Source organism: Lates calcarifer, linkage group LG4 (genome assembly GCF_001640805.2).
Source record: "Lates calcarifer isolate ASB-BC8 linkage group LG4, TLL_Latcal_v3, whole genome shotgun sequence".
NCBI lineage: Eukaryota > Metazoa > Chordata > Actinopteri > Centropomidae > Lates > Lates calcarifer.
Genome location: NC_066836.1, coordinates 19,976,588 through 19,999,360, shown reverse-complemented (window position 1 = coordinate 19,999,360; position 22,773 = coordinate 19,976,588). Strand labels below are relative to the sequence as shown.

Below are 22,773 nucleotides of genomic sequence, written 5' to 3'. Positions count from 1 at the left end.
GAGAAGGTGGGAAGAGAGAAATGCAAAGGGCGAAAAACCAGCAGGGAACCACTTTTCTAAGACAAGTGTGGACTGGGGCCTGTGCTGCAAAAGCACTCTGAGAGGAGAGGAGGGGAGGAAAGGGGGGGTGGGTGGGAATGAAAAAGAAGAGCATGTGACTTGGCCACATCTTATCTGAAGTAGAAGGCAGTGTGTTTCTTATGATGCTGCTGCTGCTGTTGGTGGTGGTGGAAGGCGTTGTTCAGGGAGTCATTAAAAAAATGTCTAGCTGGCTAAACAGCACACACCGGTTTTCAAAATAGTCTGAATAAAATTTGCATCCGTTTGGGGGGGGGGGGGTCCATCACACAGGCACTCATACTCAAGAGAGCTTAACGGAAAAGGCCAGAGAGGCAGAAGGGGAGGATCAAGGCAGGGAGAGTGTGATTTAGGCGACATCACAAGTGTTAGAGACAGAGAGGGGGAATGATAGCTTAGGCGAGGATAGAGAGCTAAAAACAGAGTTGCTCTTTAGGCAAAGTTTTTATTCTTCCAAAGCTACAACAGGGTTAAATTAGACTGCATGTACTAAGAGTGGAAGTGGAAGTGAAAACGACGGCCTCTATCTCGGTGCTAATGGGGTTAATAATGAAACAGTGTATATCTTTTCCTTCATAGGCTCCAGGGCAAACGGTATAAAACACCACATGTAGCTATTTAGCTTGCCTTGCACAGAGAGGTAGGCCATTAGCCATTACTGAGCTCTGCTCTAATGCCATATAGAGTAGGAGGAAAAGGCAGGGTGTGCCTGAGTGTGTGTGTGTGTGTGTGTGTGTGTGTGTCCATTAGTCCATTAGTATGTGAATGCCTGTACTTGCATGCTGGCGTGGGCGCACCCAGGTGCCTAAGTGCAAACAGTGCCAAACAATTCAACTACACCACTGTGTCAATCCTGAATCAAGGCAGTATAAAGCAAAGCAGATATCTACTAGTAACTTATATAATGGAGCTTGCTCTTCTTTTAAAATGAAATCCAGCTGCAAGGTATGAAGAGAATGCAAGCACAAGCTCCAACCCACACAGGATATCAAGTGGCTAAAAAGCTTTACACTGACTGACTCGTGCACTGACAAAATGATCAGATGACAAAGTGGCAGGCCAGCCGGCTGGTTGCCCAAATGACTGATTGATATGACTAAGAGAAAAGAAAGGAGAGTTTTTGCGTCTGGCTCCAACCAGTTAGACTCGCCACCTGACATTCACTTCCACCTGCGAGATATTGTGAGAGAGGAGAGAAACGGAGAAATATGCCGCGAGAGCTCGGGGGGTGGAAAAAAAATGGGAGAAATATGACACGGGGGCTGAGAGTGAGTGGAGGAGAGCTGTGAGTGAGAAGGAGAAAAAGGCAGAAAGAAAGAGAGAGAGAGAGAGATGTGACTGAGAGCAATGTCTCCAGCAGTGATTTTACTGTCTATTGAAGCAGAAAGCGCTGAACTTTAGATGAAATATTAATACAGAGCAAGAGAAACAGAGGGACAGAGAAAATAAAAGGATGAAAAGCATGCTGGTATTAGCCACCTCCATTTTAATTAGTTTCTCCTTTCATTTCATTTCCTCCATCTCCTTTTTGGGCTCTGAAGATGTAAAACTTAATTAGGGAATAACAATTATTGGAAATTATTGCCTATTACCTAATTGTTTAGGTTATCACCATAATCATTATTACTCCTTTGCAACTACAACCGAGCATTAGCGCCAGATGAAATTAGTCAAACTGTTTTAGGAATCAAACGCTCAATTTTCCCCCCAGAATGAGCTGGTGCAGAGTGGGAACATCCAGAGGTTGGGGTTTAATTAACACAAGGTGTCCCAGCCTGAAGGCAGGCTGCAGACTGGACATGGATTTACTGAAATGAGAAACGCTTCCTCTTGAGACAAAAGGCATCAATTTGTGACAACACTGAGTTCTTTAAGAAGGAGAAGCTGGGGGAGAAGAACAAAAAAAAAAGAAGAATTCACCTTAATGGTATATTTTTTCAGGCTTGTTTGTACAAAGTGATTTACAGTGATCGCATATGTTATGTAATGCCAGTGGATTTAGGAAATGCAATCAGGGCCCATATTTATCAAGTGCCTCAGAATTACTCCTAGGAATGAATGAATGAATGAATAACCCATAGGGCTAAAAACACTCCTACCTCAGAGTAGGACTTGAGAAATATTTATGAGCTCTTATAGTTTTTCCATCATTTACATCTAAAAGTTCTACACCTGATTACAACTGTTTTTTAAATATTGTATTGTGTGAATTTTGTATTATTTGTGTACATTTTTGCATTTTGTGTAAATTTTGTGTTTCTATATACATTCTTTTCTACAGTGCACAATTTCGTTGTACTCTACTGTACAATGACAATAAAGCCTATCCTATTCTATAAGCTATATTATTATCACCTGACAGTTGTGGTTTGAAATATCAAAGATTTAATTTAAATTTAATAAATTCTAAATTTAAAAAGTGGGAATAGAATGTGCAGGTTATTGACCTTCATCTCTAGTCGCAACTTTTTTTGCTGAGAGAGCATGTGCTGTAACTGTAAATGTTTGCAACAACAGTAATCTCATTGTCATCAATTGATATCCCTGCTCCCACTGAATGTGCCTGAATGTATCAGCTTAAAGGCCAACTCCTGGCAGCTCCTGACAGGTTAGGACAGTCACGGAGCTTTAGATCCTTTAGATCAGCAGAGATACAAGTTATCTACTGTAAGTTGAGGAGAGTTGGGTCCAAGAAGTGGGACCAAAAATGCATCACTCTGTAAGAAGTTCTGACCCATTTAGACTTATTTCCTTAGAGAAAAGAAGAGAAGAGAAGAGAAGAGAAGAGAAAGTAAAATTTATGACTGTAACGGGATGACTGAGATAACATTAACCTGAACTTTATGAAATAGGTCTTGAGATAACTTAAACAGAACTAGAGAATAACTGGTTCTTGAACTACCCAGGAGAGTGAAGTCAAATTGGTATTATTATCATTTTACACAAATAACAGCTGATGATGGCGGCAGATGTTGAACACTATGAACATAACTTTACAGATTGTGAGCTAAATAAATGTCATTTGCATTAACATAGATAAAGATATTTTAAGCAGTTTATGTCTAACATTACTTTTGGAAACTAGCCTTCCAATTTCTGGTGTTAAGCGTGTTTTATGCAAAGTAGTGTACTCTGCATTCATGCACTGTAGCAAAATGAGCCTGGTGAGGATTGAACCCATAATTGCAAGTGGAGCAGTTACAGCGTGCTAAACCACATGGGAGCCCTCGTACAGTTGTGGAAAAACAATGACAGTGCAGGTGCACGGCTTCAGCAATGTTTGGTGGCGAGAAAAACACTTACAGAAAAAATACAGACATATTTATCTGAAACCAAGAGTGTGGATGTTTCCTTCCCCACTTCAAGTTGCGACAACAATGAATAGTTTGGAGCTGTGATAACAGTTTGTTTACTCCTCTGAGCGACTTCATGAGGTTAAGTTCAGGACAGGCCTTCTGTCTACCACCGGTCTGTACCCTTGTTTTTCTTGTCATCTTCCCTCCTTCCTCCTCAAGTTCTCATTCCAAATCATAAAAGTTTTGTTCAGCCACTATAAACAACAAGCCACTCCTGCTTATTTGTAACCCATTTAAACAGCTGGATGCTGCAGATTCCCACTCTCCCACTCCCTACCCCTGTAGGGTCCATCTAGGCATCACATCTGTCTCTCTGCAGCCCCCAAAATTGACTTTATACCTGCTTGCCTCACAGAATGATCATCTGTTTGGCCTTGCCAGCCTTTATGTAGAAGGTATGAGATAGCAGGGCTCAGGCTATTCATTTTGCACCTCTGCGGCAGAGTAGTTTACCCACCGCTGTTTTTCTGACAGAGACCGTACAGTGGATGGAGCTACTTAGAATATCTGGAGGGAGAGGACGTGCTGGCCCATTTCCAGCTGTGTTTTGAGGAGGGTCAAGAGTGTGGAGAAGGCTGAAGGGGGATGGCAGAGACCTCAGGGAGCATGTTCAGTTGGCTGCCCAGGGATCCTCAGAGGGTTAGGTGGGGATTGTACATTTTCAGCCAAGTGCACATCAGTGTAGTTCCTCAGTGGCAGGGTATAAGGGATTTTAAGAGACTCTCTGAAAGTGTTCTTCTCTGTCTAACTTCTTCCCAAGGATCCATTTTGATGGGCTCGAGTTTGAAGCAGGATTTGCACTTGTTTATACCAATACCAGAGGCAGGCTAACTGAAAGAAGAAACAAAACAACAACAAAAAACACACACCCAAATACATAGTGATGTGAGACAGCTAGCAATGGCCCGCCACACCCCGCTGAGGATGTGCCGCTCACAGTCCAGCGACTCCATTCATCAAGCTCGACAGAGAGAAAGAGAGCGCGAGAGAGGAAAGGAAGAAAGACGAAGTAAACAGAGGCTGAGAGGTGAAAGGTAACGTTGCAAGACAACAGCCGAGGGATTGAGTGCTCGGGACCGACAGCCGGTAAAAGTAGGTAAGCACAAAAACAGACAGGAAGCAAGGAAGGAGTGATAGAAGGAAAGGAAAGGAGAGAAAGGTTTAGACACTGCCGGGAAGGTTCCCATTAACATGGAAATCACTTCCTCTTCCCCGCCGCTCCACGGCTCACTGATGGCTTGGCAAAAAGAGAATGGCTTCAGCCTCCTATTATTCTGCGTGAGAGGGCACACTGCCAGGTCAGATGAAAAAGTAACGCAAAAAATAAAAAATTGTCAAGACAGTCTCTTTGCACCCTGTCTCCCTGCCTTTCCTGTGTGTTCCCTAAAAGCACAGGACCAAGGCATTGCCGGAGAGAGTGTGATGGATTCACCTAATTTCCACAGAGGCCTGAGCTTGTACGCTGGGAAAAGAAAAAGAAACGGGGTCAGAAATGGCCCCATTTGGGTGATTTAATGAAGTTTTAAATTTTCCTGTTTCTCCTTTGTGAAGACACGGGAAGTTGTGAGGATGGAAATTCTCTGTGTGAGTGTGGACAATTTAAGACTCTCTTGGGCTTCCACAAGGCTGGATTCCCCGCATGTAGGTCTATTGGAAACCTTGTGTTGTATGGGGCGATTACTGCACGATGAATCGCTCCTCACAGGCTCTTTTGGCTGCACAGGATTGCAGGAGAAAAGCTCATCAGGGGGAAGCGAAGCCCGCAGATTCCTCACAGGAGCTGCCAATTTGATGTGGCTCTAATGTCAGCGTAAAGCTTCATTTGTTTGTGCATGTACATGTGCAGGAGAAAAGGAGAGAGCGAGAGAGGGAAGAGAACAAAAAGCCACTAGCCACGAGGCTGACTGACCCTGCTACTACTTCAACACTCGTGCACCCACTGGACACATGAAACACACATGCGCGCATACACAATACAGTTAGTGGGCTGCAGCAGCATTCATACCCACGCAGGGTAAAAGTCTGAACCGAGCAGATCTCTATACTGTGTCACCACTGACTCCAGGGCAAAGGCTCTGCTATAGCAGGCCTAATTGTGCGTTGTGATATGAGGGAGCCATTTCAGGAAAGGGTTTTTTTTTTTCATGCCTCAGCACCATCTCCCGCTCCCAGGCTGGCTACATGTACAGATTTTGCATATGCACTGTGTGTGAGGCTGTATGTGTTGGCATGTGAGTGTGGGTGCATGTGAGTTCTCCAAGGATGTCCTTAAACATACAGAGTTAGCCACTGCTGTCAATAATAAGTCACATACAAGCCTAAGTTTCATGTTAAGTATCCATGTACATACATAAACAGATACACACATATCTGTCTACATCATGATCATGAAACACAACACAACCAGCCTCATTCCATTTTCCAGCATCCCTTCAGCTCTGTGTGAGATGAAGTGATTTTCAGCTAGCCTGATTATCACTGTCGCTATAAAGCCATTAGCTTTACTCCTCTCCTTTCATTCTGCCCCCCACCCCCACTTCTCTATCCCCCACCCTTGTTTTCTCCCTCCTCCCTCCTTCACGCTTTGGTGAACTTGCCCCCAGGACTCGCTTTCATGCATTCTAAAAGAGTGCCGGCTTCACGTCTTTATCGTGCCAGTCCAAACAATGGGAGACGTCAGCGCGTGGGCAGCGATCATTGGATGGGACGACAGGGTGTGGGCGGCTGCGTTGGACAGGATTGGCCTGCGCGCGTGTCCCTTAACTCTGATGAGCCCATTACTAGTCCGCAAATGCACATTAGTCATGCCATTTAACTAAATTCATTATCGATGCCCTATTGAAGGGGACACAAGCTATTTTCGATATGCATTGGATTTTATTGAATGTGATGTGACTGCTAAAGAGGATGTAACAGAAAACGATGTAGGACTGATGCCAGCACTGGTGGCTGTTTGGTCCATATAGGCTATTTAGTGCCACTGTTATATAGAAAGAACAAAGTAAACACAAAGAAAGAAACTTACTCTACAGCCCATTCCTCATGTTCTATTAACATTATTTTACACATTAAAAATGTATAACATGTTATTCATTATTAAAGAGCAGTATTTGAAGAAACTTCGATGGCCAATATTAGCCCCAGGAATGGAAATTATTGCTTGGCAGTCGACACAAATATTCATTAACAATAGCTACAGTAGTTTATAGCGGGACTGTGAAAGTAGATGGTTTGACAAGTGGGATTTCTCAGCACAGACACTTTCTGCCACACTGACTAAAAATGATTGTCCGCTGAGGGTGTTTTAAAACAGGAACAGATGGGAGAGAGTGTGATAAGGGACACGAGGGTACCGGGTGTGTGAAGAGCGCACACTGAGAGAGTGGGAGTCAGGAAAGCATGTGTGTGTGTGTGTGTGTGTGTGTGAGTGCATCCGCGTGCGCATGTGTATGTGCATGTTGGTGAGTAGGGATGAATGTGTGTCTCTGGGCCTGACAGGAGATTACAAAGTCTGTCACCTCCCTGTCTCCCTGTCTCCTCACCCCTGACTGATCATGCAAACGTGCACGATTGTGTGTGCGAGTGTGACCCAAATGCATGTGCGTGTATCAGAGGCAAAGAAAAACATAAAGGTACAGTAGATTGCAACAGATGAAGGAGGTAAAGAAAACACACATGGGTTTACGCCATTACACCCAATTGGTGAGTACTCTTTCAGCTCACCCACTCATCCTTCTTTGTTGCTCGTACTCCTCTTTCCCTCTTTTGTGCATCTCATTCTCACTAAAGGACATAATACCTTGATTATCCCTCCTGACTCTCTCCTTTGATTCACTCCCCCGCTCCCTTTCTTGTACATTTTGTCTCCTTGTCCCCTCTGTCTTTCTATGGTTTCCTCGACATTTTCTGAGCCTCTTCTCACCCACTCCCTCTTATTCCTCTTTGTCTTACTCCTCTGACAACTTTATCACACCTTCCTTAGCGACTCCATCGTTCTCTTTTTCTTCTCCAGGAAAAAGTACCCGCTCGACACACACACACACACACGCACGCACACACAAGAGAATGTACGTTCCCTTGCACACACCTCCTCTTCCTCTCCTTCTATCTCCTCCCATTCACACTCTCTCTGTTACAGCCTCGCTCTCCAGGGAAATGAATTAGTAATATTTATGATGAAGCCGTCTCTGAACTACTCCCTCTCTCTCTTCCCCTCACTCTGTCTCATCTCCCCAGCGCATAAAATGACACTGATCTTATCGGTGCTACCTATGTAGTCATCTGTCAGCCCATCCATCTTTCCATCCATCAAACCGCTGGGAGAGTGATGGTTCCCTCAACATTTTTATGTGGCACCATTGGCAAGCCAAGGTTGTTTGGAAACCACATAAAAAACGGAAAGCGGCACCTGCGTCTCCATCTGCGAACTTGTCACCGAGCAGAGTTGTAGCTATTCGAACAGTTCTCGCAGGCAGAGCAGGAGAGCCAAAAATTTTCAAAGAGTACAAATTATGAGTCTCGGGGTACATCTGGGAGTTTCTGTGTGTGTAGTTAAGGTACAACAAACTGCTGTTCAAACTGTCAAAAGGTAATGAATTAATGTTTTGCTCTTTGACAGCCTACAGATTCATTCAAGCTCCATAAAGGAGGTACAGTGGGTGTACAGATCCCGGGGACTGGGACAGATCACACATCAAAAGTTGACATTTCACCAGAAAGAAGCATACCAAGAGTGACATTTCCCTCTCTGATATTTCAGAGAGGATGTGGATGTGAATCATCTCTGAAAAGTTTTTAATTTAGAGGATTTAGATTAAAGCCAAGATCATCTTGTACATATTTGGAAGGCAGTGTGTTTTTAATTATTCTCTTTATGCTTTTAGAGCACTGAATGTGAAAATACAGGATTCCTTTTCAGCACTGCTAATCATATTTTTTGGTGTTTATCAGTCTAGATTTGGCACTGATGGTGAATGGAATGTTATTTTATGGAATACGATAAATAAAGCAGGTGGATCAATAAGCAGCACAAACACAATCTCTTCACAAAATCTCACACACTAAACTGCGTGCTTTGCTGAACGAGTGCGATGAGGATAAATTAATGCACTGTGGAAAAAGAGCTTTAAGCTTTGTGAACAACCAAAGCACTTTTCTGAATGTGTTTCAAAAGCAAAAATACAATGACAATCAAGGTGCTTGCCTTGATCGTATCTGTAGATGTTGTAAGATTAAAAACTTTTGTGGAGAGGTACCCAATAAAATCTTATATTTTATGCATCACACGTCATTCTTGAACTTTACTTTTTCTTGAACTACTTTAAATGTTTGTTTAAATGTGTCACGTGTCTTCGTCAGCAGCTGAACTTTGGTTGTGTCATAGAGATGGGTCTGTTGTAATGCTAGCTCAGTGGCAACTATGACTTCTCCATGACAATGGGGAAAATCCATCCACTGATGAAGACCATGTGATGTGGTTGAAAGCTCTACACAAAACCTGTTTGGATCATGGATTGGGATTGTTCTATGAAGCAAAGGTCAAGAACGAACTTTCATGCTTATTTTTTACCAACACATAGAAGAAGAAAAAGAAATATAGAGTGGACCACAAAGAGTTGGAATTAACAAGCTATCCATTCAAAATAAGCCAATTACTTGGAGGTGGAGAGCATGGGAGATGAGGAAGGAATAAGCCCTTTGTGAGATTAACATTAGGCTTGTAGCATTTCTTACCTTTCTTCTGCTATTCTGTATACAGTTTATTTGCCATTTTTCACATGTTATTTGAAAGTATATATAAGAACATATATAAGTACATGTCATTAATATGTCTATATTATAAGCAAATCAGCTGCTTACACATTAGCTAACACAAGTTGTATTGTGTTGACAGTATGGCACATAGTTTGTAATATATTTTTATTGGGAATCTTCAGGAAGATCTGGGTTATGTTTATCTTTCTGTTTTTAGATGTGAAAGGCATGTGTTTTCTCTTCTGTTTTTTGTTTGCTCTGTCTTATACATATCACTTCCTCGGGTGTCAGTGTTGAAATTGCTGAAACTACAAGGCAATATTTGTATTTAATTTTGGTAGTGCAAGTAAGAAGTGAGAAAAAATAAGGCAGAAAAAAAAGAGAATATTGGGTAAAGGCAGATGCCATGTTTGCTGTTTTTGCTGATGTTTCATGGACAATATCTGTGGTACAAACTCCAATAAAAAAAAAGACTTCAACTAAATAAGGTCATATGTATTTAATTATGTGATACTGTTTTTGATTTTTTTAATAATATTAAAAAGCATCTTAGCTTCAGAAAAGTTTCCTCAGACAGATTATCCTCCTAAATAACCCACTTTTCAGAGTGGTTAGAGAAAAAAAAAATCTTTGTATTGTGTTCTTTGTATTGAATTAAGTGGTCATCTTATTTTTAGGTACACTTCCTGCCGTTGCTCCAGCCTCTATTTCAATTTATCCCGGAGAGAATTCAGCTGTGGAGTACACACAGCCATAAATTATTCAGCTACAGTAAACATGGAAAAACATGTCTGAATAAATGACTACATAGAAACAAGGGTATGAAATTTCAAATCAGCCCAGCAACAACACTATGGCCCTTACTACAAAGGTACTGTATATGATGCTGTGAAAGTCCCATCATCTTAATTTCCCTATGGATTATCACAGGACTAGAGAGTCATCAACTGTGCCTATCCTGGAGCTTTGTTACCAGAAGCTTATAATTTGAGATGTGATTTGATACCTAACACCCTTGTTTACTCTCAGACAATTAGCCAACTATGTATTCCACACTGCACAGCCATAATTAAGAGCTTAACCAGGCAAGGAGTTGATGTGGAATGAGATGGTAATAGAAAGTCCCCTTTAGCACAATTTTTACATCCGTCTGCCTTGTTAACTACGCATTTTAGAGGAGCGATTGGAGACAAAAGTTTATCTGCTCACAACGTGACACGTTCTCATGAAAAACAGGCCCAGTGAGAAATATGTAGTCCGCTGAGAATTAATATGAATGCAGCAAGAAAATATCAAGAGCCCAATGATATTTCTGGGATAAAGGCTTAAAATATTCTTTGAATATTATATTCAGCAAGATACTAAAAATGATTACTTTGTCGACGGTGTGTCTAAATATTTGCTTAAAATGTTCAAAAAGCTCAGGTACCTTTAAAAATCCATTTGATATGGATGAAAATAAAATTAAAGCTTCTCTTCAACCAAGAAATGCAGAGCTAAAACATCAAAAAACATGTTGCTGTCCAAACACATTTGGAGCACAGTGTATGCCATTTGATAATGAGACCCAAAGGAAAGTGTGGTTAGAGCATTACGTTTGCCAACTAAGCATCTGAAAATATCCCCACATTTTCCACTTATCATTTAACCAAAAAAACAACTACTGTTCTGTACGGTAGCCTACTTTCCCTCTGCTATACTGCCTCCTCCGGGCATATGAAATCCCCTGACAACGTTCAAAACTGTACACGAAACAAACCCATTTAGTTCCTGGAATCATTGTTGGATAGGGAGAAATTCTAGGGCATCATGAAAAGCCAACAAAGCGGGGCCTGTTTTTTTTTCTTCTTGTTAATATACAGCTGATACCTGGTTCGTACGCTACAATGTAATCCTCTCCCTCTGGTAAATGCCACAAGGAATAAGCAGTGTTGACCTTGGGAGACGCGGAGGCTGGATTTGAGGGTGTCTTTTTAAAAGCCTGGGTGTGTAATTGAGTAGAGCGGCGGGGTGGCTGGCTTTGATGGTGTAAGCACAAGGGAGCATGAGTGTATGAGGGAACACACAGGAGAAAAAGAAAGGGAAGAGGATCAAGGATACACACAGAGACATGCACAAACAAATGTGGTAACACGTGGGCTGTTCACACACACACACACACACACACGTGTACACACAAACTCTGGGTGTAGGCTAACATCAATCAATCATCATCACCAGGACCAGCAGAGGCAACGGCCAGGAGGTTTGGTAGACTGTGAGGTTTCAGGGCAGCTGCTGGCACGGTGAGACTCCTCATCACCCAGACAGCTCAGAATGAGCCCTGTTTTCCTCCAAGAAACCCTCTAGTCCTCAACACAGTCCGGTCCAAAACACCAGCTTTGAAGAGGGTTCAACTCGACCAACAAACCTCCCACCCCAGGACATCATTAGTTCAATTTTGGCATTAAAGCCAGTGGTCTATTGGACTGGAAACCCGCATTGCACGATCATCCAGCTCCTGACAACTCTTGTCTTGCCACCTGCACTCTGCTATGCTATGTGATGTTCACCCGCTCCTAAAACTGTCAGATGGTGAGAGTTTGCTGCAAAATCTAACATGCTGAACTTATTTTAGTTTTTCTGTATTGCAACATTATGTAGACGTGAACAGATGAAGTCTACACTACAGTACATCATTTCAAATCATTTTTTTTTTCAGATTTTTTTAAAATATAATTTACATATTACAAAGTGTAAGTTGTAGGGTGTGTAAATTCTAGTTGCCTGTTACAATATGTATGTTGGTGTCTGTGCTACTATTTTTTATGCATAGGCAAAGTTGGTTTCATTTTCAAAGATGACTCTCCACATGTAACTTGGAAACTATCAGAGGAATGCATCTTTTTGCTGTTCAAAAGCTGCAACAGAGTGGTTGGTCTTGCTCTACAAAAATTATCTCGGTCAGAGGTTTTAAAACTGTAAGGCTTGTCTCCCCAGGGGCAGTTGCAAAGGGAGGACGAGGAGGGAGAGGCATGAGGCAAAGATACTGTCTGAGGTGAAAGGGACAACTGCAAGCTGGTGTTCTAAAGTCAAGTGGAAGTTAGTTACTATAGTGGGGCTGCTGATTTGGCCTGTTTAACAACACAGTTCAGAGATGCAGTTAAACTTTAAAGCCATTAGCATCAGAATGCCACAATCTGCATCAAAATTTCTTCTTGGAGTCCAAACACTGTCAAATCTGAACACACACATACATAATACTTCAAATTTTAGTTTCAGTGTGATTCACACTTTCTGACGATATCATTATCTCCAATGTTTGTCATGAATAAACTTCAATATATCCACTTACAACTCAAAGAAGAAAGACGCTCTTTATTGTTTCAAAACTTGAGAATCATCGTGTTTTCTTCAAAAGTCAAAGTAATCAGTAACAGTGGTCTGTACATCCTGTAGGTACACTGTAAACATGAACTGCTAATAGCTAATTCAGCATATTATGATGTTGTCAATTTAAGGGGGCGGGGGAGTATGTAGTGTCAAATCCCTGTTCTAGGTGAGATCCTCATGTCATTTTTTGACAACTAGCTAGCAGCTAGGTCAATCGTTGTGGAACAAATGACATCTGGTGAACAGAGTTGTGCAAAACTCATGTTAAACTCTAAATAGTCATTGTCGTCGTTACTTTAGCTTGTGTCCTTCAGAGGTCTGAATCTGGACTTCTGGGATTCAGAGATGTGAAGCAGTCTGTTCTGTCAGTCTATGAAGCTAACATCTAACATGCTAGCTCAAACGGCTAAAGTGCTGAGCTGTCAGCACTATCATCAGTCAGTGTGCTCGACTTTTCAGACAAAACTGGGAGGACGTCAACAAGTGACTGCATTACCTTGAAACATTATGTGAGTACACTTATACAAACTTATCTTATTGAAAACTAAGTAGCCTGAGTTTAATTTTGAAAAAATCATTAACAATTGAATTGCAATTGCAATTGTTGCTCTGGATTCACTATTAGATATTATCCTCAAATTATTCAGCCCTGTTAAATTAATTATTACACTTCCCAAAGAAAAGTGACATGACTATTTTTACTTCAATTTCAGTAATGGATGGAAAAATAAGTTATCTTTCCTATTAGCTGCTCTAAAAATCCAAATGAAGTGTAACTGTACAAAAAGCTATATATCCAAACTTCAACCCTCTTCACTTCAATTGGAAAAAGGTCAGCAATTATCTTGAAAGAGACAGCGCTTGCTTAGATGAGAAATGGCAGAAAGGATGACATTAAGTAAGGGATGACAAGAACACTGGCCATCAAGGCCACTTGGTTCCCTTGATCATTCACATTCACAGGACTTACTGGCGTGTCCTTTTGAATGTAATAAAGGACACACACACCAATTCTCAAGGACCAGCGAAGAAGGAGGTGAGTATTATCAGCCTCTAAGACACATCAGAAGCAAACAAACACAGACAGGCCAGGGCAGCGTTGCAGAGGGAGTTGTCTAACCAGCACACTAACCTCCTTCTGGATAACTAAGGGATGATTTATAGCATAATGTTCAACTAGGACAATAATGTCTGATAAACCCACTTCATGGCGACCAGCAGCCATTATGTAAATCACTAATTTGGTCTAATTTCTGTTTATATGCAACAGTAGGCTAGGCCACAGGAGTAAGGCCTAATTTAATTTAATTTATCACCATTAGAAGTCACACAGCTACACAGGACATAGACCTTTTCCATCTATCTTTTGCAGTAAAAGAACTTTGTAATCAAAAACAGTGAAATTCATTTAAATGTTATCAAACAGTTACTTAGGAAGCCAATTAGGTCGGCCTAATTACTGATGCCGCTGGATTATTTCCCATAATCTGAAAGCATGGCTGCAGTTGGAAATAGTAGCTGATCTATCATTGCACAGGTGAGTGAAATCCATGACTGAATGTTTGATGAGGCACTTTGCAGCCCTCCAGGAGTCTCCTCTGCCTGACTGCTGCTGTGAAAATCCTGACAGTACCTGCAGGTCAGAGAGGTCTGAGAACTCTTCTGCTTCCCGGTGCAAAACAAACACTATGTTTATGGTGTTATGCAGCCTAATGTTTGTTTTCTTGAAAGTTATACAACAAAGTCATTAAAAGTAATTTCTGTTACTTTTCAGTGATTGACAGCTCACTTGATTCTGCAATGGTCTAATGAGATGAGAACCCACCAATGTGACGTTCCAAGCTGTAATGAAATATGTGCAAACAGTGTTAAGCTCCTGCGTGGTGAGTGTGTGCACGTATGTGTGGCTGGTGGTGAGATGGGAGGCAGTACACACAATTACTGCATTTACGTGTGTAGTACAGACAGCACAGCACGTCCAACGCACAGTAATTTTCTTCTATTATGCTGAACTGCCTGTGTATTCTTGATAGTCATTCATTCTCTGTGGGCGGCTGCATGAGCTGTCGAGAAACTCACTCTGGGTGAACCGCGGCGGGTTGTCATTGACGTCAGAGAGCCGGACAGTGATGGTGGTGGTCCCTGATAATCCACCCAGGTGGCCCCCCATGTCCTTGGCCTGAAGCACCACCAGGTACTGGTCCTGGGTCTCCCTGTCCATGTCAGGTACAGCTGTACGCAGAATACCTGAAAAAAAGACACACACAAATACTCAGAGAATAGCATCAGGGTGGCTATGAAGCATTTAAAGCAGGGAAAATAAAGTTTTTACTGTGGCGAAATGGCAGCAAATGACTATAATATATCTATGTAGGACTAAAAGGGTTTTTTGATCAATATTTATGACTCAATGATTACCAGGCACCAAACCCTCTGGCTTCCAAAATATGTTTTCTGGCCTGTGCTCTGTTTTGGAACAAAAGCTTCCAGCACATTGGGATCTCATCCAGGTCTATTCACATTTTTAACAACAGAGTATCTTCTAAAGATACAAGAGCAGTATCACAACCTCTCTTGTATCATGACAGGATTATCTTTTTACCAGACATCCATAGGTACCACTCTAAAAAGACAAGGTGTTTATAAGCTGTAACTAATTCCTTATTAGTTGATGGTTAATAAATCATTTATTGCTTTGTGAATTAGTAACAATAATTATTTTTAGTTGAGCATGCCTTACTTTGTCTCACAATCTAGCTCGCCTCATTTAACATACCAGCAATGCAATGTACAGTTCATTTATTAACACCTAGATGTGATGGATGATTAGAATGACTTACTAACATGAATAAGTGCAGCCCTGAGAGATGATAATAAAGTGACCTTTTTGTCTTTGGAAGAGGCAACTAGATTAACTGTTGGTCAAACAGCTGATCCAGCTGACTCTCGGCAGATATGATAGAAAGTGGTGAATTAATCTTAATAGACACCATGGCCTTTTATTAATGACTGATTAACATTTATGATTGTAGATATGACTCCCCATTATGAACTGAGAAAGTCACGACCCATCATTAAAAACTTCATCAAGACTGCAGTTACACATGTTAGTAAGTCATTAATAAAAGGTTATGGGCTTCTTGCTTCCAATAAACCATTTAACCAGCACAAATGTTAATATGTTGTTATTTAATGGTGTTTGGTCCAGATGCTCTGCAGCTGTTTTCTAGAAGGTAACGGTCCATTAGAGGGGTATTGTCAATGAATTAAAGAGCTACAAAGATACAATGAGGTACACTGCAGCCACACAGGTTTTCTCAACCTGGCAACCCAAAAGTTGCTCATGCTAATGAGATCAGGCAATGGACTGGGCCAGTATAACAGATGATATTGGCCTATTGCAGATGTATCAGCATATGTCAGCTGTTACATAATAAGAAACTGAAGTACAGAAAAGCCAAAGACAAGATTAAGGTAATTCATAAACAGTCTCCCCAGAAAAAAAATAATTTGTTCTCTCAGTGAATATGAAGTGTTTATGTAAAAAAAAATGCATATTGGCCAAAATATCATTTTTGTGTCTTTATCTCAAATATCAATTCTGTATCAGCCTCAGAAAGCCAGTATCAGTTGAGCCATAATTGCTGAAGCAATAATAAAATATTTTAGTAGCCATCATCAAATCCATTAGTAACAACCCTTTATAAAATATGTCTTATTAGAGTGTGGTGCAGACTTTTATCAGGTGCCACGCTCATGTTTACTGTAATAATAGAGCTGTACTTTTAGTTATTTACTTAATTCATCTAATTAGGCTGTATGTTGTGCTAGAAAACTGTCAGTGTTGTCAGCAGTTGCTTGATCAGCTGATTGAGCTGTTGTTGTGTGGAAACTCCATGTTCTCACTCTAATTGATGGGTAAAGTTATCCTTAGATCTCTGAGGCTTTTGAAGCCCTTCCAAACCTATTGGACAATATAAAACCACACTGTTATCAGGCTGAAGACGCTGCTTTTACTGACAATCTGACAGCTTTGCCGGCACTCGGTTTCCATTTGACAGGGAACTTAGCGTCGCATTAACAGCACACTGAAACACACACACATAGACCCACACATATAAAAACACAGATATGTGAAGAAGCTCATATGGAATAAATAAATCCCCACGCGCTGACAGCTGGACGTGCTGACAGAGCATAAAATCTGGTTCTGTATCGCACACTTTTTAACGGCACACCAAGACGCATCACTTACACACATTCAACATTGATCACCTCCTCTGTGTAAATGGCCTCATTCTGCTACATATGATTGGATGTTGCACATCAAGTGCTGGCTGCTCTCACCCGGCATCAGCCAAAACACCGGGCCTGGATGACTTGGCAGCTCAAGGTGAATTCACATTCAACACGGGCTGGTTTGAATGCTAACGAACAAGCAGGAATATGTCTAGGTTTCTGAGCAGAATTCATAAGCAAACAAACTGAATATACGAGCAAATGTTCTTGCTTCCAAATGTATATTCTGAATAAGACCTTTGGTGATGGAGCCGACAAGAAACCGGGTGATTGAAAGAGGAAGATAGAGAGCGGGGAGGAGAGGGAGAGAAGAGAGCGGACACATTCGGAATACTAAAGCTTGTCTAATAGCACAGTGTCACGGCTAATACACACTGGGTGGAATTAGGCTTATATTCCCCAATTAGCATTTCAAAAAGCATCGCAGCTTCCTTTGCTTGTTGCAGAGGTCTTCACGTGTCAAAGCTTTCAATTACTTAACACTGACATTCAATGAGCAAAACACAAGTATCGGCCACCTGTGACCCATGTGGGCAAAATAAACACTTGCATTCAGGCACATACTCCCATGTGGAAAAAAAAAACACTTCAGCAGCCACATTGTGAGCTGAAGTTTTTGTTTTTTTTGCGCGCTGTCAATCAAAACAGCATCTAAAGCATCAGACAGTTAGAACTTCATTTCTGCTATGATTTCCCTCCAAGGTATGATGCTAAAAAAGTAATCATAATAAAATGAAATAAATATATAAAGCATCCTCCACCCTCCTCTCCACAAAAAAACTCTCTGCCCTTGGGTGACATGAGTGTCACAGAGGCATATTGAGAACAACACACAGCAGACAAGTCCTTTGAGCCCTCTGTAATCTGTCCTGTGTAATAGTTCACAAACCTTTGCTGACACTTCTCTTTGAACAGGTCTTTTTGTTTTTGCTTCATCCAGAAATAATAACATTAGGCTGCTGCTGTGTTTTGTTCGGGCCCTGGCAGCATGAATGCATTTCTGCCAGCTCATACTGGAGCAAACTGGAGAGGGGGGAACACCAGGAGAGGGGGGAGATATGGGTTTGTGTGTGTGCGTGTGTGTGTGTGTGTGTGTGTGTGCACCTAAGAGAGAGTGTGTGTGTGGGTGTTCAACAAGACGTGTTTGAGGGGGTGCATTAGGGAAAAGGGAAGTGAGAAAGATGGATGACTAAGTGTGACAAGAGAACTAGGGATGCACAAGGGGGAGAGTGTGTGTGTGTGTGTGTGTGTGAGAGAGAGAGAGAGAGAGAATAACATGTTTCTCTATTTGTGCATGCAGCTCCACACACTCTCTGATGTTTAACTCCACCTGCGTTTGTGTGTCCATCCACACACACACACACACACACACACATGTTCAGCACTGTATGTGTGTTTCGATCATGAGTCAGAACTGAATTCACTTGTTTGCTCTTCAACATCTTGAGTATATTTGCTTTTCTGCAGTGTGTGTGTGTTTGCTTTCTAGCATCTGCGCTTCTTTTACATTTCTCCACCCATGTGTGTTGCGATGGGAACACACACACACACACACACGCAGATATATCAACACACTCACCTGTCTGGGGATCGACAGAGAAGTACTGTTGGCCCTGCACCAGTGTGTACACTAGCTTGGCGCTGTTCCCATAAGTCGGGTCATCAGCATCTGTCGCTGTCACCTGGATTATAGACGTGCCTGCAGGGAGGACAGACGAGGAAGGAGGGAGGAGAAGAGGAAGATAAAGAAGAGGAGAGGGCAATGAGGTAGGTAAAGAGAGGAAATGATAGAGAGGAGAAGGAGAGATGGGGGGAGGAAAGCAAATAAGGAAAAAAGAAAGAGGAAAAGAGAAGGACTGAGTCAATACGAGGCAGAGCTGGAGCTAAGTGGACAGAATACAGCAGTACTTTAAGAGCATATGAAAGCTTTATATCAGGGCAACCTCCACTCTCCTCTCCCACTCCTTCTTTTTCAATCTCTTTCCAACGGCACTGTGACAAATACTTTATTCGCCCCCCCATACACACACTCACCCTCTCCCTCCTCTATCCGGCTGCTCACCTTCCTCTCCCCCCCCCACCTCAATTCCCCCTGTCTCACTTCATTTCTCTTCATCTCCGTCTCCAATTCCCTTTTGCTCCCTCTCTCAATCGGACCGTCTGTCTCTTCCGCGGTCCTCCCTCTCCCACTCACTCCTTAAAATCTTCTTTCTACGGCTCATGGAGTGTCAATTTGGCAGGGAAATTTTTTTGAATTTGCAGACAAAAAATTGAAATGTATGAATATATCAAATGCAGTAAACACATTTCATATGTAGAGTAGTCATATGTGTCTATATTTATACGAAAGCACGCAGGGAATGACTATTCCCAGGGAGACCAGAGCTAGACAAGGTAGGAAGAAGAGGGGGGAATTGTGGAGCAGCTGCTACTTTATTTCTGATCAAAGCCATGACAGTATCACTATGGGAAAAGATAGGTGAAGTGTGCGTAAATGTGTGTGTGAAAATGTGCATGAAAAGCGGCAAGGTTGGGCCTCAGATCATCTGGTCACAGACCCATTACAGGGTCATTACATTACATTAGTTAAGAATCAGAGGGGTTATTGACAGATGACAGATGTAAAGTCTGCAAAGACTGAACCAGGGAAGAGTTTGAGAAGGAGCAAGGGAGGGGTCGTGTTTGTGTGTGTGTGTGTGTGTGTGTGTGTGTGTGTGATGAGAGAGACAGAACAAGAAAGAGAGAGAGTCTGTTGTGTGTTCACACTAGAAAAAATTACAACATAATTCTAGTTTAATACAACTTGAGTCTTTTGTAGCTTTATCCATCAGTTGTAAAGAAGAACATTTACTTTAGTGATGTACTTGAGCACAAATTTGAGGCATCTGTACTTTGCTTCCATTTTCTGCTAATTTATACTTCTACCCCACCACAGTATAGATAAATGCTCTTTTAAGTATCCTACATGTATTTACAGATGGAATTAGAAGGTACTTTTTGAGAAGGTTTTTTTTTTTAAAGATTTTACATAAAGCAACATATTATACACTTTTAAAATACATGGATCCATTCCAGTAGCTAGTCTTTAGTTTTTAGTGTGAAGAGGTGAATTTTCCCAATATTTCACGAACATTTCAAAGGAAATGAATACATGTAAGAAATGAATACAAATTTGAAAGCAAAAAATATCTTTTCTTCACTCCTTTCTCATTAATCATCTCATGACCTCTTAGAGTTATATTGTGACCTTTCAGAAAGGGCTTGACCTCTTGGTTGGGAAGCACTGGACTAACCCCTCAGTTTTATACAGTATTTAAAACTAGCTCCACTTTGACCAGCTACAACAGTACTTGTAGTTCTGCTTGTACAGAGATGTACCAGTATTAAAAATCAAATAATGTGGTATATGGTATAACAATATGTCAGGCACAGTAAAGTACTTTTACTTCTCATACTTTCCATCTAATCTGAACAATTCTATGGTGTGTTCAGTGTTAAAATAGTCTACAAAAATAAGATCCAAGTCAAAATAAACTCAAAGTTATACTCAAATCTCTCAGCATGCATAATGACAAACATTTGATTTCTGAGTGTGTTGTTTATGTGTTCTACTGTCCTACAATGCAAAGCCCAAAGGACATGGAGGAGCTGCTCACAGCTGCAAAAATTAAGAAAAAAAAAGTGAAATTGTGAATGGTTGTGAGACAGCTCGAGGAAGATCTTGAAAACACAAGAAAACAAGAATTACATTAAAATTAAATCTTGAGTCTCTTTGTGAAGTTCAATCAGCTGTGGCATTCCATCTACTGAACAATGGCTTTGTTTATTAAATGCAAAAAACAGTATACTATGACTATTAGTGCACAGTTTATGTAATATGTGGAACTGAGACACAGTAAGAGACAGGAGAGTAGATGGCTTGTTTTCAACATGTTGTCAGATGTTTGGCCATTAGTTTTATATATTTTTATATATAAATGTTTTTATATATAAATTTGTTCCCAGTTTTGATTTCTCTCTCCATTTCACATATTTTTAGCCAGCTGGAAAAAAAAAATACATCTGCAGCACTTTTTGTCTTCATTTCAAAGAGCTCACTCAACATACCAGTTTTACTCACAGACTGGCACAAACTACTAAGTGTCTGCTGCTGAATCTCTTTATGTTTTAAGCTTTTTTTCTTCGCTATAGATTTTGTAGATAAGTGCAAGGGAACATAAGTAGGCAGAAATGTTTCTTTTGACAGCAATAAAAAGTAATCAGACTCAGGGATCAAACAGTTTGGCTCTGAGGTTAATGTAACAAGTGCAAGGCAAAGGCAAATCCATTGGTATGCAGCCTGCCAGCCGTGCTATACAGCCAGTCACACTCCACAAGGATCAAATATTCACCCTGCCACGCATCCATCTGGAACGCATGTTCTAACCATAAGACATCTATCCTCTGAGGAAAAGCGATGGGAATCATTCCTCATATATATGGGTGTGTGTGTGTGTGTGTGTATATAAATATATATATATATAGAGAGAGAGAGGTATAGATAGATAGATCTAAATATTTATACTCAAGGTTAAACTTTAAATATGAGTCACTCTCTCTGACTGCAGATACACATCTGGCAAGATGTTTATACCCAGTCAAGTGAAACCAGCACAAAACACTTTGCAGGCACAAATTTCAAGCGGGGAACTGGCTCAGTTCCAGCGCACCTTGCATCAGTGTCTCATTGCCTCAGATGAGACACCCACTCCCTCCTCCCTCCCCCCACCATCACCCTTAAACGTGTCATGTAACGAGTCTCTGATAGAATCCCCTCAGCAGCACTATCTCCTCTGTCACGCATGCTGCAAAGCGCCTTGGTAAATATTGAATCGTCAAGTAAATATTGAATCCATGATTGACTGAACAACTCAATCTGAGGACTGAGCTGCTATGAGGAGCAGACACTCATCAGGCAGCTGATAGGATTACTAAATAGCGCTCGTCTCTATCACCCCTCTCTCCTTGGGCCCTGCCCTGGCAGGCTGCTGGCAGGGTCATTATTCTAATCTGAATTAAACAAATTCAGCTCGGGAAGAACCTTGGTGTTTGGGGGAAAAAACCCTTGTGAAGTAGATGGTGAGGACCTCGGGCCAAATTTGCTGAACTTTTCTAAACTAACCAGTTTTGGGGTGAATTATTTAAAATAATACCCTCTTTGCTGGCAAATTCAAAAGTTTTCCTGAAAGCAATTCTCTCTACTTTTAAAAAGCAAGAGTGCTCCTGAAAGTAGAACTCATTTTCGAGGGGCAGAGCAGAGTTTAAATGGAGATTAGAGTACTTTCTGTACATACAAACTGTTTCCTACAGGCACTTTGCAGTCATGCTCTGAATTACAACCTCAGACAGTAATTGTCACTCCAACATCTCACTGCAATATGAGCGCAAAAATCCCCCCTATCTCTGCCTAAACTCTTATTTCGTTTCTGTTGCAAGTGCTCCTGTCACACTGACTATGATCATTCTACAGTCACAGAAATATTATCAGGTCACTGTGCCTCTGACATGTGCACTCTGTCACCACTTTTCAAGTGAAAATGAAATTTGAAAATGGCAGATAATATTTGAATCCTCTATCATTTCTTATTAAATTGGAAAAAAGGTCATTTCTAGAATTTGTTTACAATTACACCCAAATCTCACATTTCACAGCTTTCCAGGAATGACTCCCTCTGTCCTCATGAATTCATTTGATAAACTGAATTGTGTTTTTTAAGAGGTAAACAGTATCTGATAAACAGACACTGTCGTACATCAGTTCCATAGGAAACAGGAGGTAGTTGAACAGGAATTTCAAACTTGTGCCCTTAGATTTTATTTTAACGTTTTATTTTAACATTCTACCAGAATGATTTTAAGGTGCTTGCCTTGGAAA

General features: G+C 41.2%; 1 protein-coding gene across 3 annotated transcripts in view; it reads right to left on the bottom strand.

Moving 5' to 3' along the window:
* Positions 1–22,773, bottom strand: part of LOC108883949 (cadherin-24) — a 130,628-nt gene that overhangs the window by 36,251 nt on the left and 71,604 nt on the right. For all 3 annotated transcript variants that reach the window (XM_018677541.2, XM_018677542.2, XM_018677543.2), the window contains 2 exons: positions 18,439–18,558; positions 14,640–14,807 (listed from right to left, as the gene is read on the bottom strand). In XM_018677541.2, coding sequence (XP_018533057.1) covers positions 14,640–14,807; positions 18,439–18,558 — 288 coding nt within the window. The remainder of the gene's footprint in view (positions 1–14,639; positions 14,808–18,438; positions 18,559–22,773) is intronic.